Below are 18,755 nucleotides of genomic sequence, written 5' to 3'. Positions count from 1 at the left end.
TCTTACCGTATGTGTTGGTGGAGACTGAAGAGACCTAATTGCTTTGAATCTCACCCCCCTCTTCCCACCCATAATGAGATTGAGACCAATTGAATCTTCTTACTCTCCTCAGAGATCACTAGACTAGACGGACAAACAACGCCTCATCTGGGTGAGTGTGTTTATTTGTGGTCACAGCCTCAACAGGATTGTTCAGGCCATAAGATTCCTCAACTTCTAGAGTTGAGCAAGTTGTGACATGTATTTAAATTGTCATGCCACAACATTTTGAGGAGGAAATGTAATTGTAAGAATTTTCAATCTTCAACATTTGTATCACTCAGGTTGTTTCAAACATTAAGTTTGAATATAGACTTAAAGGAACTATAAATAAGTATAGGCTACTGCTTACTTTAAATACTTGATGAAAAAGAGGGAGGCTGCTGCCCGTATGCTGCCTGTGACAGATAAGTGCATTTCACATGATAATTTAAGTCAGAGAAAGGAAGGATGTTGTATACTTTCTTGCGTTTATGCACTGACTGTATCTCTTCTCCTTATATGGGAAAGGAATGGTTGCGCGAACAAGGGCGGAAACGTCGCGCGGTGACAGCTGGGAAGCTCTACTCATACAGGAAGAAAAGCAAGCGGTCTGCAAGCCACCTACACTGCATAGTCCCACAGAAAATTTACGGTGATTAAAGACCAAATCACTGCTTGAACAATTTAGCAGGTAAGGAGCTTGTCTTATCATATTTGATACCATATTTTTATATTTCAGCACAGCTTCGTAATAATGCCAAAATGAACTAACAATGCGCTGCCGCTCCCCCTTTGGCATTGCATAAATCCATTGAGAAATTGTTATTCAATTTCGGCATGAATGATGAGATGCTAGCCGCCTGGCTGAATCGAGGAATTCATATGCAGATCATGTATTCTGTGCAACATTATATCTAACTGTAAATGGCATTGTATTTAATTATTAATGTTGGCAAACCAGCCACCGAATAGAGATTAATAGGAAGTTATTTTTGCAGGCTAGTTCAACATGGCTAGGGAGTGGTAGCGTTTGCATGAAAATACAGGAAATGCCGAAACAGAGCTTGTGCGAGGGGAGAATTGCAACATTTGAATGTGTGGTGGTGAAGTTATGTTGCGTGTATTTAAAATGTATATATGTATACATGTGTGTGTGAATATTATCTGATACTTAGCTTAGCTTTTACGAGTAGGTATGTGTGCAGCCGGTGTAACACCGGTATCACTTTATCGCTAAACGGCTAACGTGCTTGCTAGCATGTATTTAGTCTATTTCCACTGCCAATCCCATTAACACTTAGCTCAAAGTGTTTGACAAGTGTGTAGTAATTTTGTGTTTAGTAACGCTAAACGCTACGTTTTTTGCTGGAAGGGTACAGCGCCGCTCGTTGTTTTGCCCTAGCCTACTTCTTTCTATACTGGCGAGCTAAGTAAAGTAGCAGACATGACCCGTATATTATCCCGTACAAAGCGGACTGCGCCGTTCGTCTGAACTCCTACCAGAAGCTGTTTCGAAACCATCAACCTGCTTTAAATGTCGCTCACTGACAGAAGGCCTGATGTTGTTGACAGTAGTACAAATCAAGAAGCATACTGCGATTGTTTGGTTACACGGGTGAATATTACAGGTTGTCTTAGTGAGAATAAAGTTGACAGTGAGTGCTCAGCATTTGGAATTGCTCCAGTACAGAAGTCTCTAGCTCTGCTGCACTGCGGAAAAGGAGTTTAGTTAAAGATATGTGTACCCTTCATGCTTTTCACCTGGAGACCCAACCCATCAGGTTGGAGTCAGTAATCTACACTTGTGGCACAATACACTGAATACCATACCTTAACAAGCTATTGCTGCAATTTTATCCAGGGCCTAGTCCTATAGGCTACATTTAGGTCAAGGGTAGTCAATGTGTATTTTTGAGACCTAGTTTAATCTCTAAAAGGTGTCATGTTTACAGTTTGTAAAAGCTGTATCTGTGCCACTTTTAGTGTTTGCCATTTGACAAAACATAGTTTTAAGCAGATTTATAGTCAGTTTTAAGCAGATTTATAGTCAGTATTCATTTTGGTATACAAACAACATTCTTATTGTCAACCACTTTCTACAATGTGTGACAAAGCATGCAAAGTGTTTATCAGATATAGGCAATGTGGGTCTTGAAGAGAAGCCATTCCATTCTTTTAATATTACAAGGTGGTCTCTGTTTTAAAACAATGATAGTTTTACTTGTGAACCCTGTGGGAATATCAGCCACGCCTACTGAATGTGTGTAAAGTGTTTCGCCCTTTGTTTACCTGTGAAAGAGAGAGTAGAAGAGCTGGTCCTGGGAGAATAGAACTCTGTGGTCGTTAGTGAAGCTTGTTCTGTGTTTTCATTCAGTATCAGTCTGGTGAAAATACCTGGGAGGCCTGGTCACACAGGTGAGGGCAGTTTCAGGTTTCTGTTCGTCTATGTTAGCTTGAAGTTGTGCATGTATGGATGCATCATGCATTTTGCACGGTGTGCGTACACTAACAAACGTATGTTTTCACATAAATGATATAGGAAGATATAAGTGTTGAAAAACTATATTCTATGTGAGTGAAATGTAAATTGGCCTGAAGGTAGAATAATCATTGGGGCAGCAGCGTAGACAAACAGCCTGATCCCTAGCATACCTGTAACCAGCAGGTCTTGACTTGACTCTCTTACCGCTTCATTCCAGTCATCTCTCTCTGTCTCCTCCACCCTCCCTCTGTAACCAGGAAGTTGACTGTCTTTTTCAGGCTACAGTATCCAGTGTTGCAAAAATCATCAAAAGTTTGCAAATTGGCACCAAATTCTCAATTTCTGGAAAATCGCATGAATGTATTCATTTTCATTCAGCAGACCTATATTCAGCTGTCCTATTCTACTTGACCAGTGGCCTCTGCTGATGTAATCATTCTCTTTCACACTGTCCCTCATTTACTCCATTCCTCATCTTTCTCCCCCTCCTCTGTGTCCTTTTGCTGCTGCTCCTCCTCCTCTGTCCCTCTCCCCAGGAATGGCAGAGTTGGCAAGTCTGGTGCAGAGGCTGGAGGTGGCAGTTGGGCGGCTGGAGTCTGTGTCTGGAGGTGGGGGGGGAGGCTCGACTGCTGGTTCTGGGGGTAGGTATCAGTCTCACACAGACGACCTGTACTGTGAGCAAAAAAACAGCTTGAGACAGGGTAAATGTTTGTTTCCAAGCCATTTCAAATATTTATGTAGGAATAAGAAGCCCTGTGAATAGAAGTGTGACCTGTATAGCGAGTCCTACCTTCTGACCAGTGTTCCAGGTTACACAGATTAGTTTCGCTCTGGCTCTAGCAGTAGTGAGTGAGTCATTATCCAATGGTCACCAAGCCCTGTGTTTACCAGCTCAGTAACATGTAGGCTTACAGCCTGGACTAGTGAAGGAGTTGAAGAGGAATCACCATGTTAGGAAGCCTGTTAAAGCTAAGCACAAGCACTGATATCCAACGTTGCGTGTGTCTGATAACAAACCTATAAATAAAACCTGACTAATTGTTTCAGTAAACAAAACTCCAGAACACTGGTATCTTCAACACATTTCCTTGTTTTTACGTCCTGGTAGCTGTGTCGGCGTACGTGGAGGCCTATGATGTCATCCTGTCTGGCTCTGTTGCTCAGTACACCTCCCTCAGCCAGCAGATAGGGGGCGATGTCCAAAAACATGTAAGTGTTTCCTACAATTGTTTACCCCTGACGTATGAGGTCAGATGATGAGGATGATTTGATGGATGTCAGGTGGCTGAGCGGTGAGGGAATCGGGCTAGTAATCCGAAGGTTGCCAGTTCGATTCCCGGTCATGACAACTGACGTTGTGTCCCTGGGCAAGGCACTTCACCCTACTTGCCTCGGGGGAATGTCCCTGTACTTACTGTAAGTCGCTCTGGATAAGAGCGTCTGCTAAATGACTAAATGTAAATGATTTGAGCAAAATAATAATATAAATAAATAATTCTCTACTTCTGTCCTCCTTTCTTCTCCTTTATCTTTCCTCCTCCCCTCTCAGGCGGACATGATGAAACAGGCGTTCTCATGTCAGAGGCAGCTACTGGGCACGTCGTCCTGCTCCCAGCAGCCCTCTGATGTGAGTCTAGTGTCTCTATTCACCTTGTATGGCTGTGTGCAGTACTTTCGAATTGAACACAGACAATAGTTTTGCGATCCGTAAAGTTTTGTTGGCATTTTGCCAGTGGAGCAATTGGGTCAAGCCATTCAAATAGCATGACACACATGCACACAATTCTATCATCTTGCCATGGAAAGGGAGGCCAACCCCGTTGTGGAACATGTATTTTTCAATGCAAGTGGATGATGGTTATATTGCAGCTTTATTAACTGCGTTGGACTAAAGTGTTTGTGATACATTGGTCTTAATCACACAATCCCAACAGCTCAGTTCTTTTGTAGCATGTCGTGTTAGTATTGTAGTTGGGTATGCATTGACGATGTATCTCCTTCCTGTCTGTGCCCTGCAGGCAGGCCTGACCGGTCTCCTCGCCCCTGTATCCAAGGTGATCCAGCAGGTGCAGGCGTTCCGCGAGCAGAACCGCTCCTCGCCCCTCTTCAACCACCTATCCGCCGTCAGTGAGAGTGTGCCTGCCCTTGGCTGGGTTGCCATGGTGAGGAGGGGACAGGCCATATGGGAAGGGCTTGGCGTCAAGGCCCGAGTTGGACTTGTAGTCGTGTGTGTGCGTGTGGCCTGTTTATTGTGTGTGTGTGTGTGTGTGAGAGGAAGATGGGTGTGTGTTGAAACAGGAGTTTAATTGCCAGGAAACAGGACTCTCTTTCATTCCGTTGCTTCTCTCTGACAGACCGCTCTTTTGCCTGGGATAATGAATTCTTACCAGGCCTGCTCCTGACCTCAGATATAATAATGTCTTATGTTTTAAGGATAAATGAACAAAGCACAGATTTAAATTTTACTGTAATGTGTCGGTTGTTGTTACTGATGCAAATTGAAGAATACGCGAATGGGGGGGGTGTGTGAAAAGTTAATTTTCTATGAAGTCAGCCTTTTCACGGGTTCTCTGCCGTCGTTATCATTATCAGATGTTCAGCCCACTACACCTGCTATGTGTACACTGTAACCATCAGGGATGTCCCCTGTCCCCCAGGCTCCCAAGCCTGGCCCCTATGTAAAGGAGATGCAGGATGCTGCCATGTTCTACACCAACCGTGTCCTCAAGGACTACAAGGACAAGTAAGGAGTCTGCTGCTTCCTCACACTCGCTCCCCTTGTCTCTTTTTTTTTTCTTTTCGTCTCTCTGGCCACATCTCTGCTAATGTTTTCCTCCTTACCTCAGGGACAAGGTGCATGTGGACTGGGTGAAGGCGTACCTCTCCATCTGGACTGAGTTGCAGAACTACATCAAACAGTACCATACTACCGGCCTGGCTTGGAGCAAGAGTGTGAGTCACACTTTTACTGGCTGCTTCCTGTCAAATGGTCACCCTCAGTCTCTCTCTACCTCTCCTTTCTTTCTCTCCTTTCTCTCTCTCTATTCCTCTTTCTCTCTCTCTCCTTCTTTCTCTCTCTCCATCTTCTTCTTTCTCTCTACATCTCACTTCCCGTCATAAAAGACTGGCTTTAATTAACTCTTTTGAGACCTGCAGAGGTAAACTAATGGTTACCATACATGATTAGACAGGTTTAGGAGTGAGCCATGAACTTAAGAGAATTTGTATTGAAAGCCTATGTGTGTGTGTGTGTGTGTGTGTGCCTCTCAGGGCCCCGTAGCCTCAGCATCCGCTGCTCCCCCAAGAGCTCCTGGTGGGGCTCCTCCCCCCCCTCCCCCCGGACCTCCCCCTCCTCCAATGGACTTCAGCCAGACAGGCAAAGACCAGCCTGCCGAAAATCACAACGCCCTTTTTGCCTCTATCAACAAGGGATCTGACATCACCAAGGGTAAGTGACCAATAAGTGTAGTAGTTTATATGAAAATAACTGATTGAATACTGATTTTAGATCCTCCCTCCCAGTTCCACCATCACCAGAGGTCTGTTATTGCTCCTCATTACCTTCTCTCAGGACTGAAGCACGTATCTGACAAAGAGAAGACCCACAAGAACCCCTCTCTGAAGACCCAGTGTGGCCCGGTCCGCACAGGGCCCAAACCCTTCTCCTCCCCTCAGCCTACTGGCTCCACCGCCCCCGCCCGCTCACTGCCCCCCGTTCTCGAGCTCGATGGCAAGAAGTGGAAAGTGGTGAGCTATTTGCTACGGTGGAGAACATGCTTGTGGCTTTGTTGATTATCTGTGAAAATAAGTACATTTTCTTCCCAGTACAAACTGTCGTCAGGTGAACATGCTTAAGATTATCCTAAAAGTCAGCACTTTAGTGTTGTTTATCAAGGGGGTCATGGGAATTTCAACATTTTGGAAACGGCTGCTTTTATAGTACAGGCCCTTTTTATGGTCAGTCCAGGGTTTCCACTCCTTTTTAAACTCTTCTGTCCATCTTCCTGTATCGTTCTCTTATTTTCCATTTGATTTGTTTATCTCCCTTTCTCTTTGACCATCTCTCGCTCTCCTGTCTTAATCTCCCTCTCTGTGCCTCTGTCGCCCCCTGCAGGAGAACCAGGAAGGAGCCCAGGGCCTGGTCATCAGTGACACTGAGCTGAAACAGGTGGTCTATGCCTTCAAGTGCAACCACAGCACCCTGCAGGTCAAGGGCAAGATCAACTCCATCATTATCGGTAAGGGTCTGTCTTCTGTTCCCCAGCCACTGCTGCTGCCACAAGGTGCTGTTCCAATACTTACATTTACATTTAGTCATTTAGCAGACGCTCTTATCCAGAGCGACTTACAGTAAGTACAGGGACATTCCCCCGAGGCAAGTAGGGTGAAGTGCCTTGCCCAAGGACACAACGTCAGTTGGCATGACCGGGAATCGAACTGGCAACCTTCGGATTACTAGCCCGATTCCCTCACCGCTCAGCCACCTGACTCCCTGCATCCTACTTCATGCATCCTTTCTCACTTCCTTTGGGGCTCTTTTTTACTTCCCTTTTTTAACTAAAATACATCCCTTTAGGACTTGATATTCTTAAACACAGATGGTATGATAAGGACAGCTGTTCTAGGCAGCTGTTCTAGTACAAGGGCGAGAGAAGGTTAGCAGACATTAGCACAAGCATTAGCCTAACTTGTCTTCCCCTTTTCCTTTGTCTTAGACAACTGTAAGAAGCTGGGTCTGGTGTTTGACGACGTTGTCGGGATTGTGGAGGTGATCAACTGCAGGGACGTCAAGATCCAGGTGTGTGTTGATCATTACCAACAGCATGAGCTTCGTGTCAAAAACGCAATGACACACAGACTGAACCATTACATTTTGAGTAAATATACAGGACGTTGATCTATTGGTCAACTTAGCATAATATAATGTTTCTTAATCACTTTTCATCTCCTTTTCTGAACCTTTCCGTCCAGGTTCTGGGCAAGGTGCCCACTATCTCCATCAACAAGACAGACGGTTGCCACGTCTACCTGAGTGCTGACTCACTGGCATGCGAGATCGTCAGCGCCAAAAGCTCTGAGATGAACGTCCTGGTACCCGGAAAAGACGGAGACTTTGTGAGTAACGAGCACCATCTGGAGTTAATACTGACCAACGCAAGATAAAAGGGGCTAATAGGCTCATTTGGTTAGCTACAGTAGTAGTGTCCACTCTGTTTATTGCCTATATGTATAATACATTTGTACATACTACTAAATAATAATACATATGTCTGTATGACTATATGATAGCAAAATTGTAGTGTTTTTTTTGTAAGGATGAGTAAATAAGTGTTTTTCCTCCTAGACTGAGATGCCAGTTCCTGAGCAGTTTAAGACTATCTGGGATGGCAAGAAGCTGGTCACCACGGCAACAGAGATTGCTGGATAGAGAGGGTCTTCACACCCCCACCCACCTTCTCTTCTCACTCCCCCTCCACGCCCCTATTCAAATGCCTACCTGACTGATCCACCAACCAACCAACGAGCTAACCCACACGGTAGACCGAGATGCCAACCTCAGTTCGTTTTTTTGTTTTTGCCCCTTTGTCAGCCAATCACAGCTTTAGCTGTGTCTTCCTAAAGCCAATGGGAGGACTGCTTGCTTTATCTGGAACGTTCTTTCAGCCAATAGCAGGGAGCAGCTTGTCATTCCATTAGGCCCTTAAGTGTTCCAGCAAGCGTGTTCTCATGTTTGCCAACAAGCAAAGGGGATGTTCTTTGTTATCGATTTGTACATACCCAAAGTACATTTGTAATGTCTAAATTGACCATATAGATGAGCCAAAATGGGACAAGCCTATCACAACTCATCAATAGTCCTGTCCCTCTCCTAACCAATCAGGTCATGCTATCTAGTTATTTTAACAAATCACAAGTCTTAATAATTTCTCTGGTCAGCAGGTGTTTCAAAGGAGTTCTACCAATTTCGGTTTCATTTATGCAATCCAACCATGAAGCAAGTCAGTAGAACTGTGGTAATCGACAGACAACAATACAATATATCATTTCCAGTGTTTGATGTTCTAAACATTCATGAGATAAATGTAACGTGTGTCATCTACACTCTCATAGTAGAGACAACATAGAGACTAGAACTTAAAAGGGTAACTTAAATGGCTTTTTCATCATAACACTGAAGGTTAGTGATATTGGAAATTTACATAATTGAAAAGAAATCATAAATTAATCATTGAATGTATGTTGACTCAAACCCACATGGCACATTCCTTGAATCATTTAAAATGAACATTCCATGCTGAGAAGAGAATAAAAGAATGAGTTGAGAGCAAGGGATCATGAAAAGGGGAAGAGATTTCTGCAGTGTGGCTCCTATTTATGGCACAAACCGGAATTGAAAGCCACAGAGAGAAGATGGAAAATGCTGATACATTGATCACTTTGTTGCCACTCACTGTTTCTTTCCCTAGTTGAAGCACCTGCTGTAGCGATCTGTATAAATTGTGCTTACTGAGTGGTTGTAGCTTTACCACCATCATTCCATCCTCCTCCTCACTCCCTGTTCTGTGGTTTACCCTGTCCTGAGCCTCCCAGCTCTAAGGTACAGTTTTTGTATCGTCTTTTTTGATTTTCTTTTACCTCTTGGTCCAGAATACAAAATTCTGTACATTAGTACCAGAGGAGTAATCATTGGAAAAACAAGTTGCAATAAAATAAATTCTAATAAATTCTTTGTTTGTGATTGTGACTTCAAAGGTTAATCAAAGAATGAACATTCATGGGTCCATGTGAAAATATTAGTCAACATTGATTAATTTCCAGGACTGATTGCAAATGGAAAGGATTCAAATTTTTAGTACTTAATTTTATTCAAAAATACAGCATACACCTAACCACCTTGCATATCGTTAACATTGCTTCATAGAGCTGTCACCTCAAAATAAAAGAAAGTAAAAGTTACCTGTTTCATATTGTTGTTTTGACTCAAGTCATACAAGGTTCTAAAGTCATAAAAGGTCATACGTTACAGACCAGGAGTAAAATATGGACCATGACAGGAAGCATCAGTGCATTAGAACAGTAGTAGGCCTATAACTTTGTCAACATCAAGCTAAAGTACCCAAGCAGACAGGCTGGGGTGAGTCAGGATTGCACAGGGCCCTTCCAGACTGGAATGTTACAAACAACTGATCTGAGTTCCATTAGTAGTCCAATTGCTTTGTAACATCGCTGAACTATCCTACTAGCCCACTGAAAAGTGTAATTTTAGAGGCTGTGTTATGGGCATGCTGCAGGCTGACTAGCGCAGGTAAGGCAGCAGTTTGGTGTTGAACCACTCTCTGGTGAACTGAAGGTGGTCTCCTTCTGAGGCCAAGAAGACCAGCTTCCCTGCCTGGTCCATGGCTGCCAGCCCCAGTCGGTCCTGAGGAAGACAGACATGAAATGTTTGATCTTGTCTTTCATTGTCTGTTGGCTCTGTGTGTGGTTTCATGACATGTTCATGTGCCTGGCTCGGCATGTGTGTTCAGTGATCAGTAGTCTATCATGGAGAAGTGTTACCTCTTTGTAAAGCACACTCTCTTGAAGGGTCTCAGTCTCCTTTGCCTGGCCAGTTTTCAGAAATCCAAACCACTGCAGGACACAAAGTTAGTCTTAATGGAAATACAAATATAAAATTACGCCTGGAACAATAAATATGCTGAAAAACACTAATATTTAGATAAGAGTAATAAATGAGTGAGAATGTACCTCAGTGTCGACTGGATCTACAACAGTGTCCTGCAGAAATTTGACCAACACAAACTTTTCCAGCAATTGTAGGTTCTTCTTGTAGGTCTCGTTTACTACCTGGGGGGGGGGGGGACATTAGAGACCAATTTAACTTAAAGATGAGGTTGGCTTTAGTTTTTAAACAGTTGTGTGTGTGTTACACTAACCCTCTCCTGATTGATGTCGGCCAGGAAGAGGCTGTGTTTTTTGTATAGGTCGTCGTTCAGAGGGTCATGCCAATACTGAGCCTGCACCAAGCTGATAGAAACAATTTCTAGTGACTTACAACAACCAGATTATTACCAAAAACACAATTATTCCTATCTCTGATCGTTGGTAAAGCATTTCCCATACAATTGCCCTCTCACGCTCACACACACACACTCACTGTTTTTGCACGAGATCGCTGTATGCCCCTGAGTTGAGTTCCTTACGTATCCAGTCACAGATGTGGGAGCTCTCGCCAGGACACCTGGGTAATCCATACACACCTGTGCACAAACAGAGTGACGTCTTATAACCTCTGACATGCAGAACACTGACACGTATACTGGAAGGCTGTGGACAAAGGGGATGACTTCATCAAACAGGAAATGATGTCACTGTTGTCACAGCGCTGTTACCTTGGTGCTGTCCGCCAACGGATATCAGTGTTTTCATTGGAGGAGAAGGACAGCGCTGTGCAACTGCCCTCCTAAGAAAGAAAGAGACAAAATCAAAGAATAGGGAAAAACATCTTTATCATCCTTTGATAAAGAAATACCTCTTCTGAAATGCATCCTCTTTATCTGCCCTCAATTGATCTGAGCTGACTGGATGTGCAAAAGCCAGCACTGTGCAATACTGCTGCTCCTATCCAGCCATGTCAGATAAGTAAATACACAAACAAAATGTTTTTGTTCCAAATAATATTTGAAAAATAGCACAAATCTATATGTGTTTTACATTTAGACCAAACCCTGATTATGCTGAGTTACTCACAGAAACTGCCCCCCCTGGGAGAAACCCATGGCATTATAGCCATCCTTCAGCCTGGTATCCTGGGCCAGCTGGCTGCACACCATGGAAACCTGTGTATTCACGTCCAGAAAGAAACCATTCTCTGTGTCCTGGAGAGGGACAAAGAGGCAATGTTAGGACGTGTCTTTTCTTTTACAACTGTTGGGAAAGTGTAAGAGGCTTTTGCTAATACATACACTCTACTCTATGCCAGGAAATGTAGTCTCTGGTTTCATATGAGTCATACGTGCAAGTCAGTTTGTTTAGACAGCCAGACACAACAGAGCTTTGGGCAGATACCCATTGCAAGAGAATGAAAAGAAACAGGAAAGATAAGTAGACTGATCCAGGAGAAGGGGTAATCACCTGTATAACGTTGTTTCCAATCATTAAAGACTGGACATCAATCCCAGGGATGTCCTCCTCAATCATCTTCTTGATAGCTCCCATGCTGAGAGGGTTACAGCAGCTGTCTCCTGTCAAGAAACAGTATCAGGTTTCAAAACTCAACGAAGGACTAGGCAGGAGTGAGGAGGTAGGATGTGGGGAATCCAACCTTAAAGAGATAGACAAGTGCAGTAGCAAATTACAGGAAGTACTGTATTTACGTCCTTGTCAACTTCACCCCTTAATAAATAAAGCAGCACATGATGTGAATCAAAAGTATAAACACACATTTATATCTGCCGCACTGTTTAACTCCAGACCTGTAAATCCGATTACATTCATAGGGTTGTGGTTGCTTACCCATCCCGTGCCACAAAACCAGAGGCAAAGTGCCGTTGCCAGGCTCGTGCACAGGCCCTGCATGTACAGGACCAAGGACATTAAACATCAAGGCTAACGCCCCGAGGATAAGGTGTAGAAGCCTTGTCATGGTGGGCACTAATCTGAAGAGACAGACAAAAGATAGGGATGAAGTTTCTCAAAGATTATTTGGGGACAGGCCACGTTCTTGACATGCAAAACGTGTAAAGCAAGGTACAATAAACGACAAATAAACGACTTTAGACTTCTACTCTCGCAAAGAACTGCTCAACGACTCTGATGTTAACTCGGTCTGGCTAAACTGGCTACAACCAAAATGACCAACGTTAGCCGGAGAAATCGGTAAATAGAAAACAGAATTATCATATTGGACGTTGGAAGGGATAGCACGAAAACACTAAATTGATAGAAAACACTTGCACTTTTTTCATCCACTGAAACACGTCGCTAAAATAAGTAATTGTTAACACGTACCCTTTCTGAAGCAAGCCACTTAACATTGAAACAGAGAATATGCAGTTGAGCTAGTTTATCACATGATCGAGCTCAACCCAACGCGGAAGATCGGTGTATACTGAGTTATAAACAATGCGGAACAACCTATTGTGTGTTATACCAACGCGATATATCCATCTTTCTGTTGTCGACTTAGGAATTTGAAATCACGTGACTATAGTCTCTTGGTAAAAGGAAATTGTAAACACAAACGTTTCAATTGCTCTGGTTTCAATACAAAACCTCTCAGTTCTGTTTTTGCCATGCCAGTAAGAAGAGTTATGCGTTTACACCTTTCATACATTTTATAACTGGAAGAAACACTTTTGATCCGGACTGTTTTAGGTATGTCATACATTATGTATTCACTATTTGAGCAACATATTCTTTTTCAACATTATTTTTCATTTGTTATAAATGTATTGCGTTGTCCGTGGGTTGTTATAATTGTAGACTACATTATATACTGTGCTCACTCTATAGCCTATGTTAATTATGAATATCAATACAATGTCCATGGATTCACAGTATCAGAGGTTAAGATCGTGGAAAGCAATACCTGAAAAGAAAAAGTAGGCCTACTAGTTTGGAGAAATTACTTTACTCATTAATTTCGCTTTAATCCATCTCTATCATCAGATGATGCCGACTCAGGGTAGCCAGTCTTTAAGAGAGTGTGTGACAACGGTCAGCAGTTTGGTGATGCTCACATCTGCTTTCAGTCACACCATATGCCTCAAAGAAACAACTTCCCACTTATACAGGATTCCAAGTGGGGGAGGGAGAGGCAGACAAATCTATTCATTGTGAGTTTATAATTTATTATATAAAACTAAAATGATCTAGTATGAAGTTTTCAAATAATAAATTTAGCTGTGTGGCAGACCCAATCCAGTTAATCCCTACCACATACTTGTTTGTAATTCACCTTATGTCACATTGTGTGCGTGTGTCAGTGTGTGTGTGTGTGTGTGTGTGTGTGTTTGTGCGTATGTTCCTCCGGGACATTATGGTTCCATGACATGGTTCTAGGCTAAACCTGATTTTCTTGCGTTGTCAGCTGACTGGATTCTATGGCTCTTCAAAATGGATACTCCATCAATGCTGCCCTTTCGGACGAGAGTGGAGATACCAAACCCCTCCTGGAAGATGATGCGGTTGAGGGGGTGGAATCTGGTCTGTGCCTCTTCTACTTGCTTTTATTGGCATAATATTTCCAGAAGTCCATGTGCTTGAATCCCAATGTTATCTTTTCCATCCATTGATCATATGAAGCACTGTTGCTGACTTGCGCAGTTCTAAAAGTGATCAAGGTTATAGTGCAAACTGTCATTGCTAGTTACACAGTAGCTACAAGTAGTGCAGTTATCATGGTGTAGGAAAGTATAACCACACATGACTTTATGAGGTTTCGAGTCAAGTGCAAGCTTACAGTTTGTGTTTGCGGAAGCATGCTGCTGTGTGCGATAGTGTGTAGTAGTGCTGTGTGTGTCTGAGACAATGTAGCTGCTGTCATCTTGTGTAACCACAGTACATCCCCAATGCTGCTCCACCCGCCTCAACCTCGCCGTCATGATGTTCTTCGGCTTCTCCGTCGTCTACGGTCTCCGCGTCAACCTCAGCGTTGCCATGGTAGCCATGGTGAACGAAACCCGTAGCCAACCGACACTCAACGGCACGGCAAGACACGAGTGTCCGGTGCCTTCCCACAGCTTCTCCAACAGTAGTCCGAGCCCAGATCAACCAGTTGGGGTGAGGAAACAAAAATGGAGTCAACCATACAAATGTGTATTTAGACCAACACTTCATATCCATAATTAGATTTGGATTTGGTGCATGGAGATAGTGACAGAGAACTTAGACATGAAACATAGTGACCATTCATTTTCATTTTTTTCTCCCCTCATCACACACACACTTCCCACCCTTACAACGTCTTTCTATCCCTCCACACTTCCATATCCTCCTTTTTTCCCTATCCATCACTCACTACATTCCTCTCTCCGCCATCCTCCACGCCCTCTCCTCCATGTCTCAACCTGTCTTACCCTCCTCCTCCCTCGCTTCATCCCCCTTTCTGTTTCTCCTCCCTCCCTCCCCCAGATTCCCCAGTACTCCTGGGACTCAGGGACTCAGGGGTGGCTGCTGGGAGCCTTCTTCTTCGGCTACCTGTTCACCCAGATCCCTGGGGGCTACCTGGCGGGCCACTACGGCGGCAGCAAGTTTCTGGGAGGAGGGGTGCTGGGCACCGCCGCCCTCACCCTCCTTACCCCCCTGGCCGCCCAGATGGGGGCCTCCTGGTTGTTTGCCCTTCGGGCTCTGGAAGGCTTTGGAGAGGTAAAAAGTCATCATGTGGGGCTACAATAGACTACAAAACAATAACTAATTTTATTGACCTGTTGGCCTTAGGGTTTTCTTATAAGACACTGCACACAGTTAAGTTCTAAACTGTTAAGTTAACAGTTAAGTTCTAAACTGTGTGTGTTCCTTCTGCAGGGTGTGACGTTCCCCGCCATGATGGCCATGTGGGCTTGTTGGGCACCGCCATTGGAGAGGTCGCGCCTGATTACCCTGTCGGGGGCAGGGGCTAACTTTGGGGCCTTTGTTGCTTTGCCCCTAACAGGCTTTATCTGCCACAGCCTGGGGTGGCCTGCTGTATTCTACATATGTGGTGAGAGAGGCACTAACCTGGTTTGATAGAGGTTCTGATCTCTAATCTCTAATATACAAAGCCACACACACTCTTTATGTTCTCCTCTCTTTCTGTTGTTCAGGAGGAGCAGGTTGTCTCTGGGCAGTCGCCTGGTTCATCCTGGTATCAGACAAGCCTCATACTCACCCACGAATCAGCAAACAGGAACAGGATTACATAATCAACACTATAGGCCCCCAGGTAGCAAACAGAACGTTATTTGATGCTCACAGCTTAGGTTTGGCAATTTGTATTTAACAACGCTCTCTTTCACTCTTTTACAATCCTTCCTACTCTTTTCCCCCTCCCTCCCTCCCCTCCCACATCTTATTTAACCCTTTTGTCTCTGTATTTGTCTCTCTTTGCGATCCCCAGGGAGGTGCCCACGGCTGGTCTGTGCCTCTGCTGCCCCTGCTGCTGTCTGGACCCCTGTGGGCCATCATTCTGTCCCAGATGTGTGCCAACTGGTCGTACTACACCCTGCTCACCTCCCTTCCCACCTACATGGACACCGTACTGCACTTTGACCTCCGACAGGTGACACATGCACAGGAGACCAGAGATGTAGAGAAAAGGAGAGAGACTGAGTGTCCCATAACATTTTTTCTTTCTTCCATTAAGTTTCCACTTGTCCACTCCCATATATACATTCAAGTATTAATACGCAAATAATTACACAAAAAGATCAGACCAAAATAATCGAGCCTGTCAAACTTCCACAAATAATAAAAAATAATCATCTCTCACTCAATATCTCTCTTTCTTATCAACACAGAATTCCTTTCTGTCTGCCCTGCCATACCTGGGTGCTTGGCTCTTCTCTCTGCTCTCAGGCGTTGTAGCAGACAGTCTCCTGGAGAAGGAGCTATTGAGCACCACTGCTGTTCGCAAGATCTTTACTATTACAGGCAAGGAGACCTTTATTGTGAAAGGGGTATGACAGTGGTTATAAAAGCAGTATTACAAAAAACAATGGGCTGTATAAGTCTAGGCCTCACCCAGACTCTAAAACTGAAAGAGTGTGCTGTTATCTTGCATCCTCCTTTTGCATATCAATTTATTCCTCTGTGTTGTTTTGAGATCCATAACCTATAAATTTGCATCTGTGGTTGGGACAGTGTTTATTATATAGCACTCAAGTTCAACTATTCTCCCTTTGTCTTTTGTCTCTCACCCTCCATTTCTCTCTCTTTCTCTCCTTTTCTCTCCTTTTAATTGTCACTCCAGGTCTGCTGTTACCAGCAGGGTTCCTGGTGGCATTGGGCTTCTCAGGGTGCAGTGGAACACTAGCTGTGACCTTCCTCACCCTCTCTACCACTATTGGGGGAACTAGTGCTGCGGGGGTATTCATCAACCAGATAGACATCGCTCCACGGTGGGTGTCTCTGGACGCATCTCCATCTGAATCTCCATCTCTGGTTATTTTCTTAGTCCCGAAAGTTTTGTCAATTTTTATTTTTAATCCCTGTTGTGTTATTGTTTCCTTTATCCATCACTGAATTACACTTGTTCACTCACTCTCACCTAAACATACACAAACACATGCTTAAACATCCCCTGGACATCCAACAGCTCTCTGAATGTCTACACCTCCCTTCTACAGGTACGCCGGAGTGCTCCTGGGAATCACCAACACTTTCGGGACCATCCCAGGGGTTGTGGCACCTATTGCTGTGGGTTACCTTACCAAAGATGTAAGCTTAACATCACACCTAATAATTAATCTGTAAGATTAGCAGGTTGTCAAAATAATTGGAGATAGATAAATATCATAAAACTATGTCTCCTTTACCCCCCCCCCTTCCTCCCTGCCCCCACTCCTGGTCTCTCTTCCCAGCACACTGTGGCGGGCTGGAGGAGTGTGTTTTGCGTAGCCGCCGGCATCAGTGCCATCGGGGCGCTCATCTTCACCCTGTTTGGAAGCGGAGAGATCCAGAAGTGGGCTCTGCCTGAAGAAGAGAAGGCCATCGTTGAGGCGGACGCAGGCTCAGTCTCAACATGACCTCGTAGGCTGAACTATGCATACATTTCCCAAAAGATCTCTGTGGATGTAGGCCTAATGGGTCATTCTCTGCCAGCTGATTTGTCGGAGCTGAGAATGTGTCAGGGTAAGATGATATAATCTGCTGGAGAACTTCAAGCAAGCTTATCTGAAGCCTGGACTTTTATATGGGGGAAACAAGAAGCTCATGTGCCATTCACACAACTCTTATATTGTGTACTTTTTTATAATAAAATTTTAAAAATCCTTTTTACAAAGTGGCCACAATAAGATGATGTGATCCTACAGTATCAGTATGCAATTTGATTTAAAATATTTGATGCTGTGTCTAATTGGAGTGTGACATACGATAATGTGATTCATCTTTTAATTTACGTATAATTGAGTCTATGTTTTGGTCATTGTTTTGTCCCGCGATAGTAATGAAAGTAACCGTCTGGGCGCCTCAAGGAGGCAGAAATTCGCATATTTTTCCAATTCCTTGAGAATCATCATTAGAAAGTACTGTTTTTCTGCCACTAGGGGGCACTGAATAATGACTTTTTCTCTGCTTTTGGCTTTCCGTTTTGCTTGGATCTTGCATCAGACTTTTGTTGGTGATCCGGATGTAAATGTTGAGGGGGCGGGGCAGCGCAGACTATGCCGGTGGAGACAACCACAGCCATGAAAAGACTACCTCCTGCCTTTGCATGGAAACCTGCCGGCGCTAGGCGTTTTATGTGCGTTTTTGTCCTTTTAGAGAGAAACATATCAAACAAAATGTCTTCTCATAACACTTGAAAGTGTAATTAACCTATTTATAATTAGATTAATCTAAAGTTCACAATATTTAATGTAAACTTCTGCCCAATTATATGTTGTAATACTACTATTTGTATTTTCAACTTCAGGAATCTGTTATTTCAAGGATGAAAACATAGAAAACAAAACTACAAAAAAGTCTCAGAGGAGCCTATTGGGATTTGTCCATTCAAAATTATAAATTGACGAGTAGGAGACCTTGAGACCCAACACACACACAACATTCCAGCAGCCAAGACTATGGTGTCATTTTTGCTATTGTCTGTTTTACCACCAATTAATTATATGTTGAGTCTCAATTCCTCACACAGAATTTGGTTTCTGGAGACAACTAGACTCATGTGGCTCAAGGCCATATGCATGTGTTAAAACGTCTCCTCCCTCCACAACCCGTCTCGGAACAATCCAAAGAATAGGCCGACCAAATGGGCTGAATTAGCAAGTGTGAAACCCAAGCCCTGGCTTCCTGCTGTTCTCAGAGGGAGGGAAGGCACTGTGATGCGAGCGCATACATTTAAATGTTCTCAGCACTGAGATGGGGAAACTTGCATATTTAAGTGATCTCAGATAGAAAGATAAGAACTTTAAAACAAATCCGGATTTTAATTGGGTAATAATATAATTCTATGTTCAGTAGTGACAGTAGCTTTCGTGTTTGGATCTCATTTTAGATCCCTGGAAGACACTCGGAAAGAGAAGCAGGGTTGCGTGTCAGTCTCGGTGATTTC

At 43.8% G+C, this 18,755-nt stretch overlaps 3 protein-coding genes across 5 annotated transcripts; 2 read left to right on the top strand and 1 right to left on the bottom strand.

Moving 5' to 3' along the window:
* Nucleotides 1-600: 600 nt before the first annotated feature.
* On the top strand, nucleotides 601-9,228 carry cap1 (CAP, adenylate cyclase-associated protein 1 (yeast)). The gene is made up of 13 exons (XM_067256153.1): nucleotides 601-712; nucleotides 3,040-3,144; nucleotides 3,612-3,712; nucleotides 4,053-4,130; nucleotides 4,522-4,665; nucleotides 5,161-5,246; nucleotides 5,350-5,455; nucleotides 5,774-5,951; nucleotides 6,075-6,250; nucleotides 6,618-6,741; nucleotides 7,219-7,301; nucleotides 7,475-7,618; nucleotides 7,848-9,228. Exons 2-13 carry the CDS (start codon nucleotides 3,042-3,044, stop codon nucleotides 7,929-7,931), a joined length of 1,407 nt encoding a protein of 468 aa, XP_067112254.1. The 5' UTR covers nucleotides 601-712; nucleotides 3,040-3,041; the 3' UTR covers nucleotides 7,932-9,228.
* Nucleotides 9,229-9,344: 116 nt separating this feature from the next.
* ppt1 (palmitoyl-protein thioesterase 1 (ceroid-lipofuscinosis, neuronal 1, infantile)) lies at nucleotides 9,345-12,607 on the bottom strand. Its single transcript, XM_067256163.1, has 10 exons — nucleotides 12,512-12,607; nucleotides 12,017-12,159; nucleotides 11,636-11,745; nucleotides 11,252-11,379; nucleotides 10,894-10,964; nucleotides 10,659-10,761; nucleotides 10,438-10,528; nucleotides 10,250-10,348; nucleotides 10,061-10,132; nucleotides 9,345-9,923 (listed from the first exon to the last, which is right to left on the bottom strand). Exons 1-10 carry the CDS (start codon nucleotides 12,535-12,537, stop codon nucleotides 9,801-9,803), a joined length of 966 nt encoding a protein of 321 aa, XP_067112264.1. The 5' UTR covers nucleotides 12,538-12,607; the 3' UTR covers nucleotides 9,345-9,800.
* Nucleotides 12,608-12,766: 159 nt separating this feature from the next.
* si:ch1073-513e17.1 (sialin) lies at nucleotides 12,767-17,985 on the top strand. 3 transcript variants are annotated; one of them, XM_067255406.1, is made up of 12 exons: nucleotides 12,767-12,877; nucleotides 13,172-13,338; nucleotides 13,593-13,708; nucleotides 14,064-14,284; nucleotides 14,636-14,869; nucleotides 15,029-15,203; nucleotides 15,307-15,425; nucleotides 15,600-15,761; nucleotides 16,000-16,132; nucleotides 16,452-16,599; nucleotides 16,828-16,918; nucleotides 17,062-17,985. In XM_067255406.1, exons 3-12 carry the CDS (start codon nucleotides 13,606-13,608, stop codon nucleotides 17,224-17,226), a joined length of 1,551 nt encoding a protein of 516 aa, XP_067111507.1. In that variant the 5' UTR covers nucleotides 12,767-12,877; nucleotides 13,172-13,338; nucleotides 13,593-13,605; the 3' UTR covers nucleotides 17,227-17,985. The 3 variants fall into 3 exon arrangements, with proteins under 3 accessions (XP_067111507.1, XP_067111508.1, XP_067111509.1); XM_067255407.1 differs by having other exon boundaries at nucleotides 12,771-12,877; nucleotides 13,255-13,338; XM_067255408.1 differs by having other exon boundaries at nucleotides 12,799-12,877; nucleotides 13,297-13,338.
* Nucleotides 17,986-18,755: the final 770 nt, after the last annotated feature.

This window comes from Osmerus mordax, chromosome 18, assembly GCF_038355195.1.
Source record: "Osmerus mordax isolate fOsmMor3 chromosome 18, fOsmMor3.pri, whole genome shotgun sequence".
NCBI classification, from domain to species: domain Eukaryota; kingdom Metazoa; phylum Chordata; class Actinopteri; order Osmeriformes; family Osmeridae; genus Osmerus; species Osmerus mordax.
Note: the sequence above shows the minus strand (reverse complement) of the source record. Positions and strands in the feature narration are given on the sequence as shown.

Bases quoted from the DNA above. Each gene is read 5' to 3' on its own strand.
- cap1 (XM_067256153.1), top strand. From the start codon at position 3,042: ATGGCAGAGTTGGCAAGTCTGGTGCAGAGGCTGGAGGTGGCAGTTGGG. The intron at 3,145-3,611 runs GTAGGTATCAGT...ACGTCCTGGTAG, and splicing joins CTCGACTGCTGGTTCTGGGG to CTGTGTCGGCGTACGTGGAG. The intron at 5,456-5,773 runs GTGAGTCACACT...TGTGCCTCTCAG, and splicing joins GCCTGGCTTGGAGCAAGAGT to GGCCCCGTAGCCTCAGCATC.
- ppt1 (XM_067256163.1), bottom strand. From the start codon at position 12,537: ATGTTAAGTGGCTTGCTTCAGAAAGG. The intron at 12,160-12,511 runs GTACGTGTTAAC...CTGTCTCTTCAG, and splicing joins AGTGGCTTGCTTCAGAAAGG to ATTAGTGCCCACCATGACAA. The intron at 10,133-10,249 runs GTACATTCTCAC...TGTGTCCTGCAG, and splicing joins TAGATCCAGTCGACACTGAG to TGGTTTGGATTTCTGAAAAC.
- si:ch1073-513e17.1 (XM_067255406.1), top strand. From the start codon at position 13,606: ATGGCTCTTCAAAATGGATACTCCATCAATGCTGCCCTTTCGGACGAG. The intron at 13,709-14,063 runs GTCTGTGCCTCT...GTGTAACCACAG, and splicing joins GGTTGAGGGGGTGGAATCTG to TACATCCCCAATGCTGCTCC. The intron at 16,133-16,451 runs GCAAGGAGACCT...TTGTCACTCCAG, and splicing joins CAAGATCTTTACTATTACAG to GTCTGCTGTTACCAGCAGGG.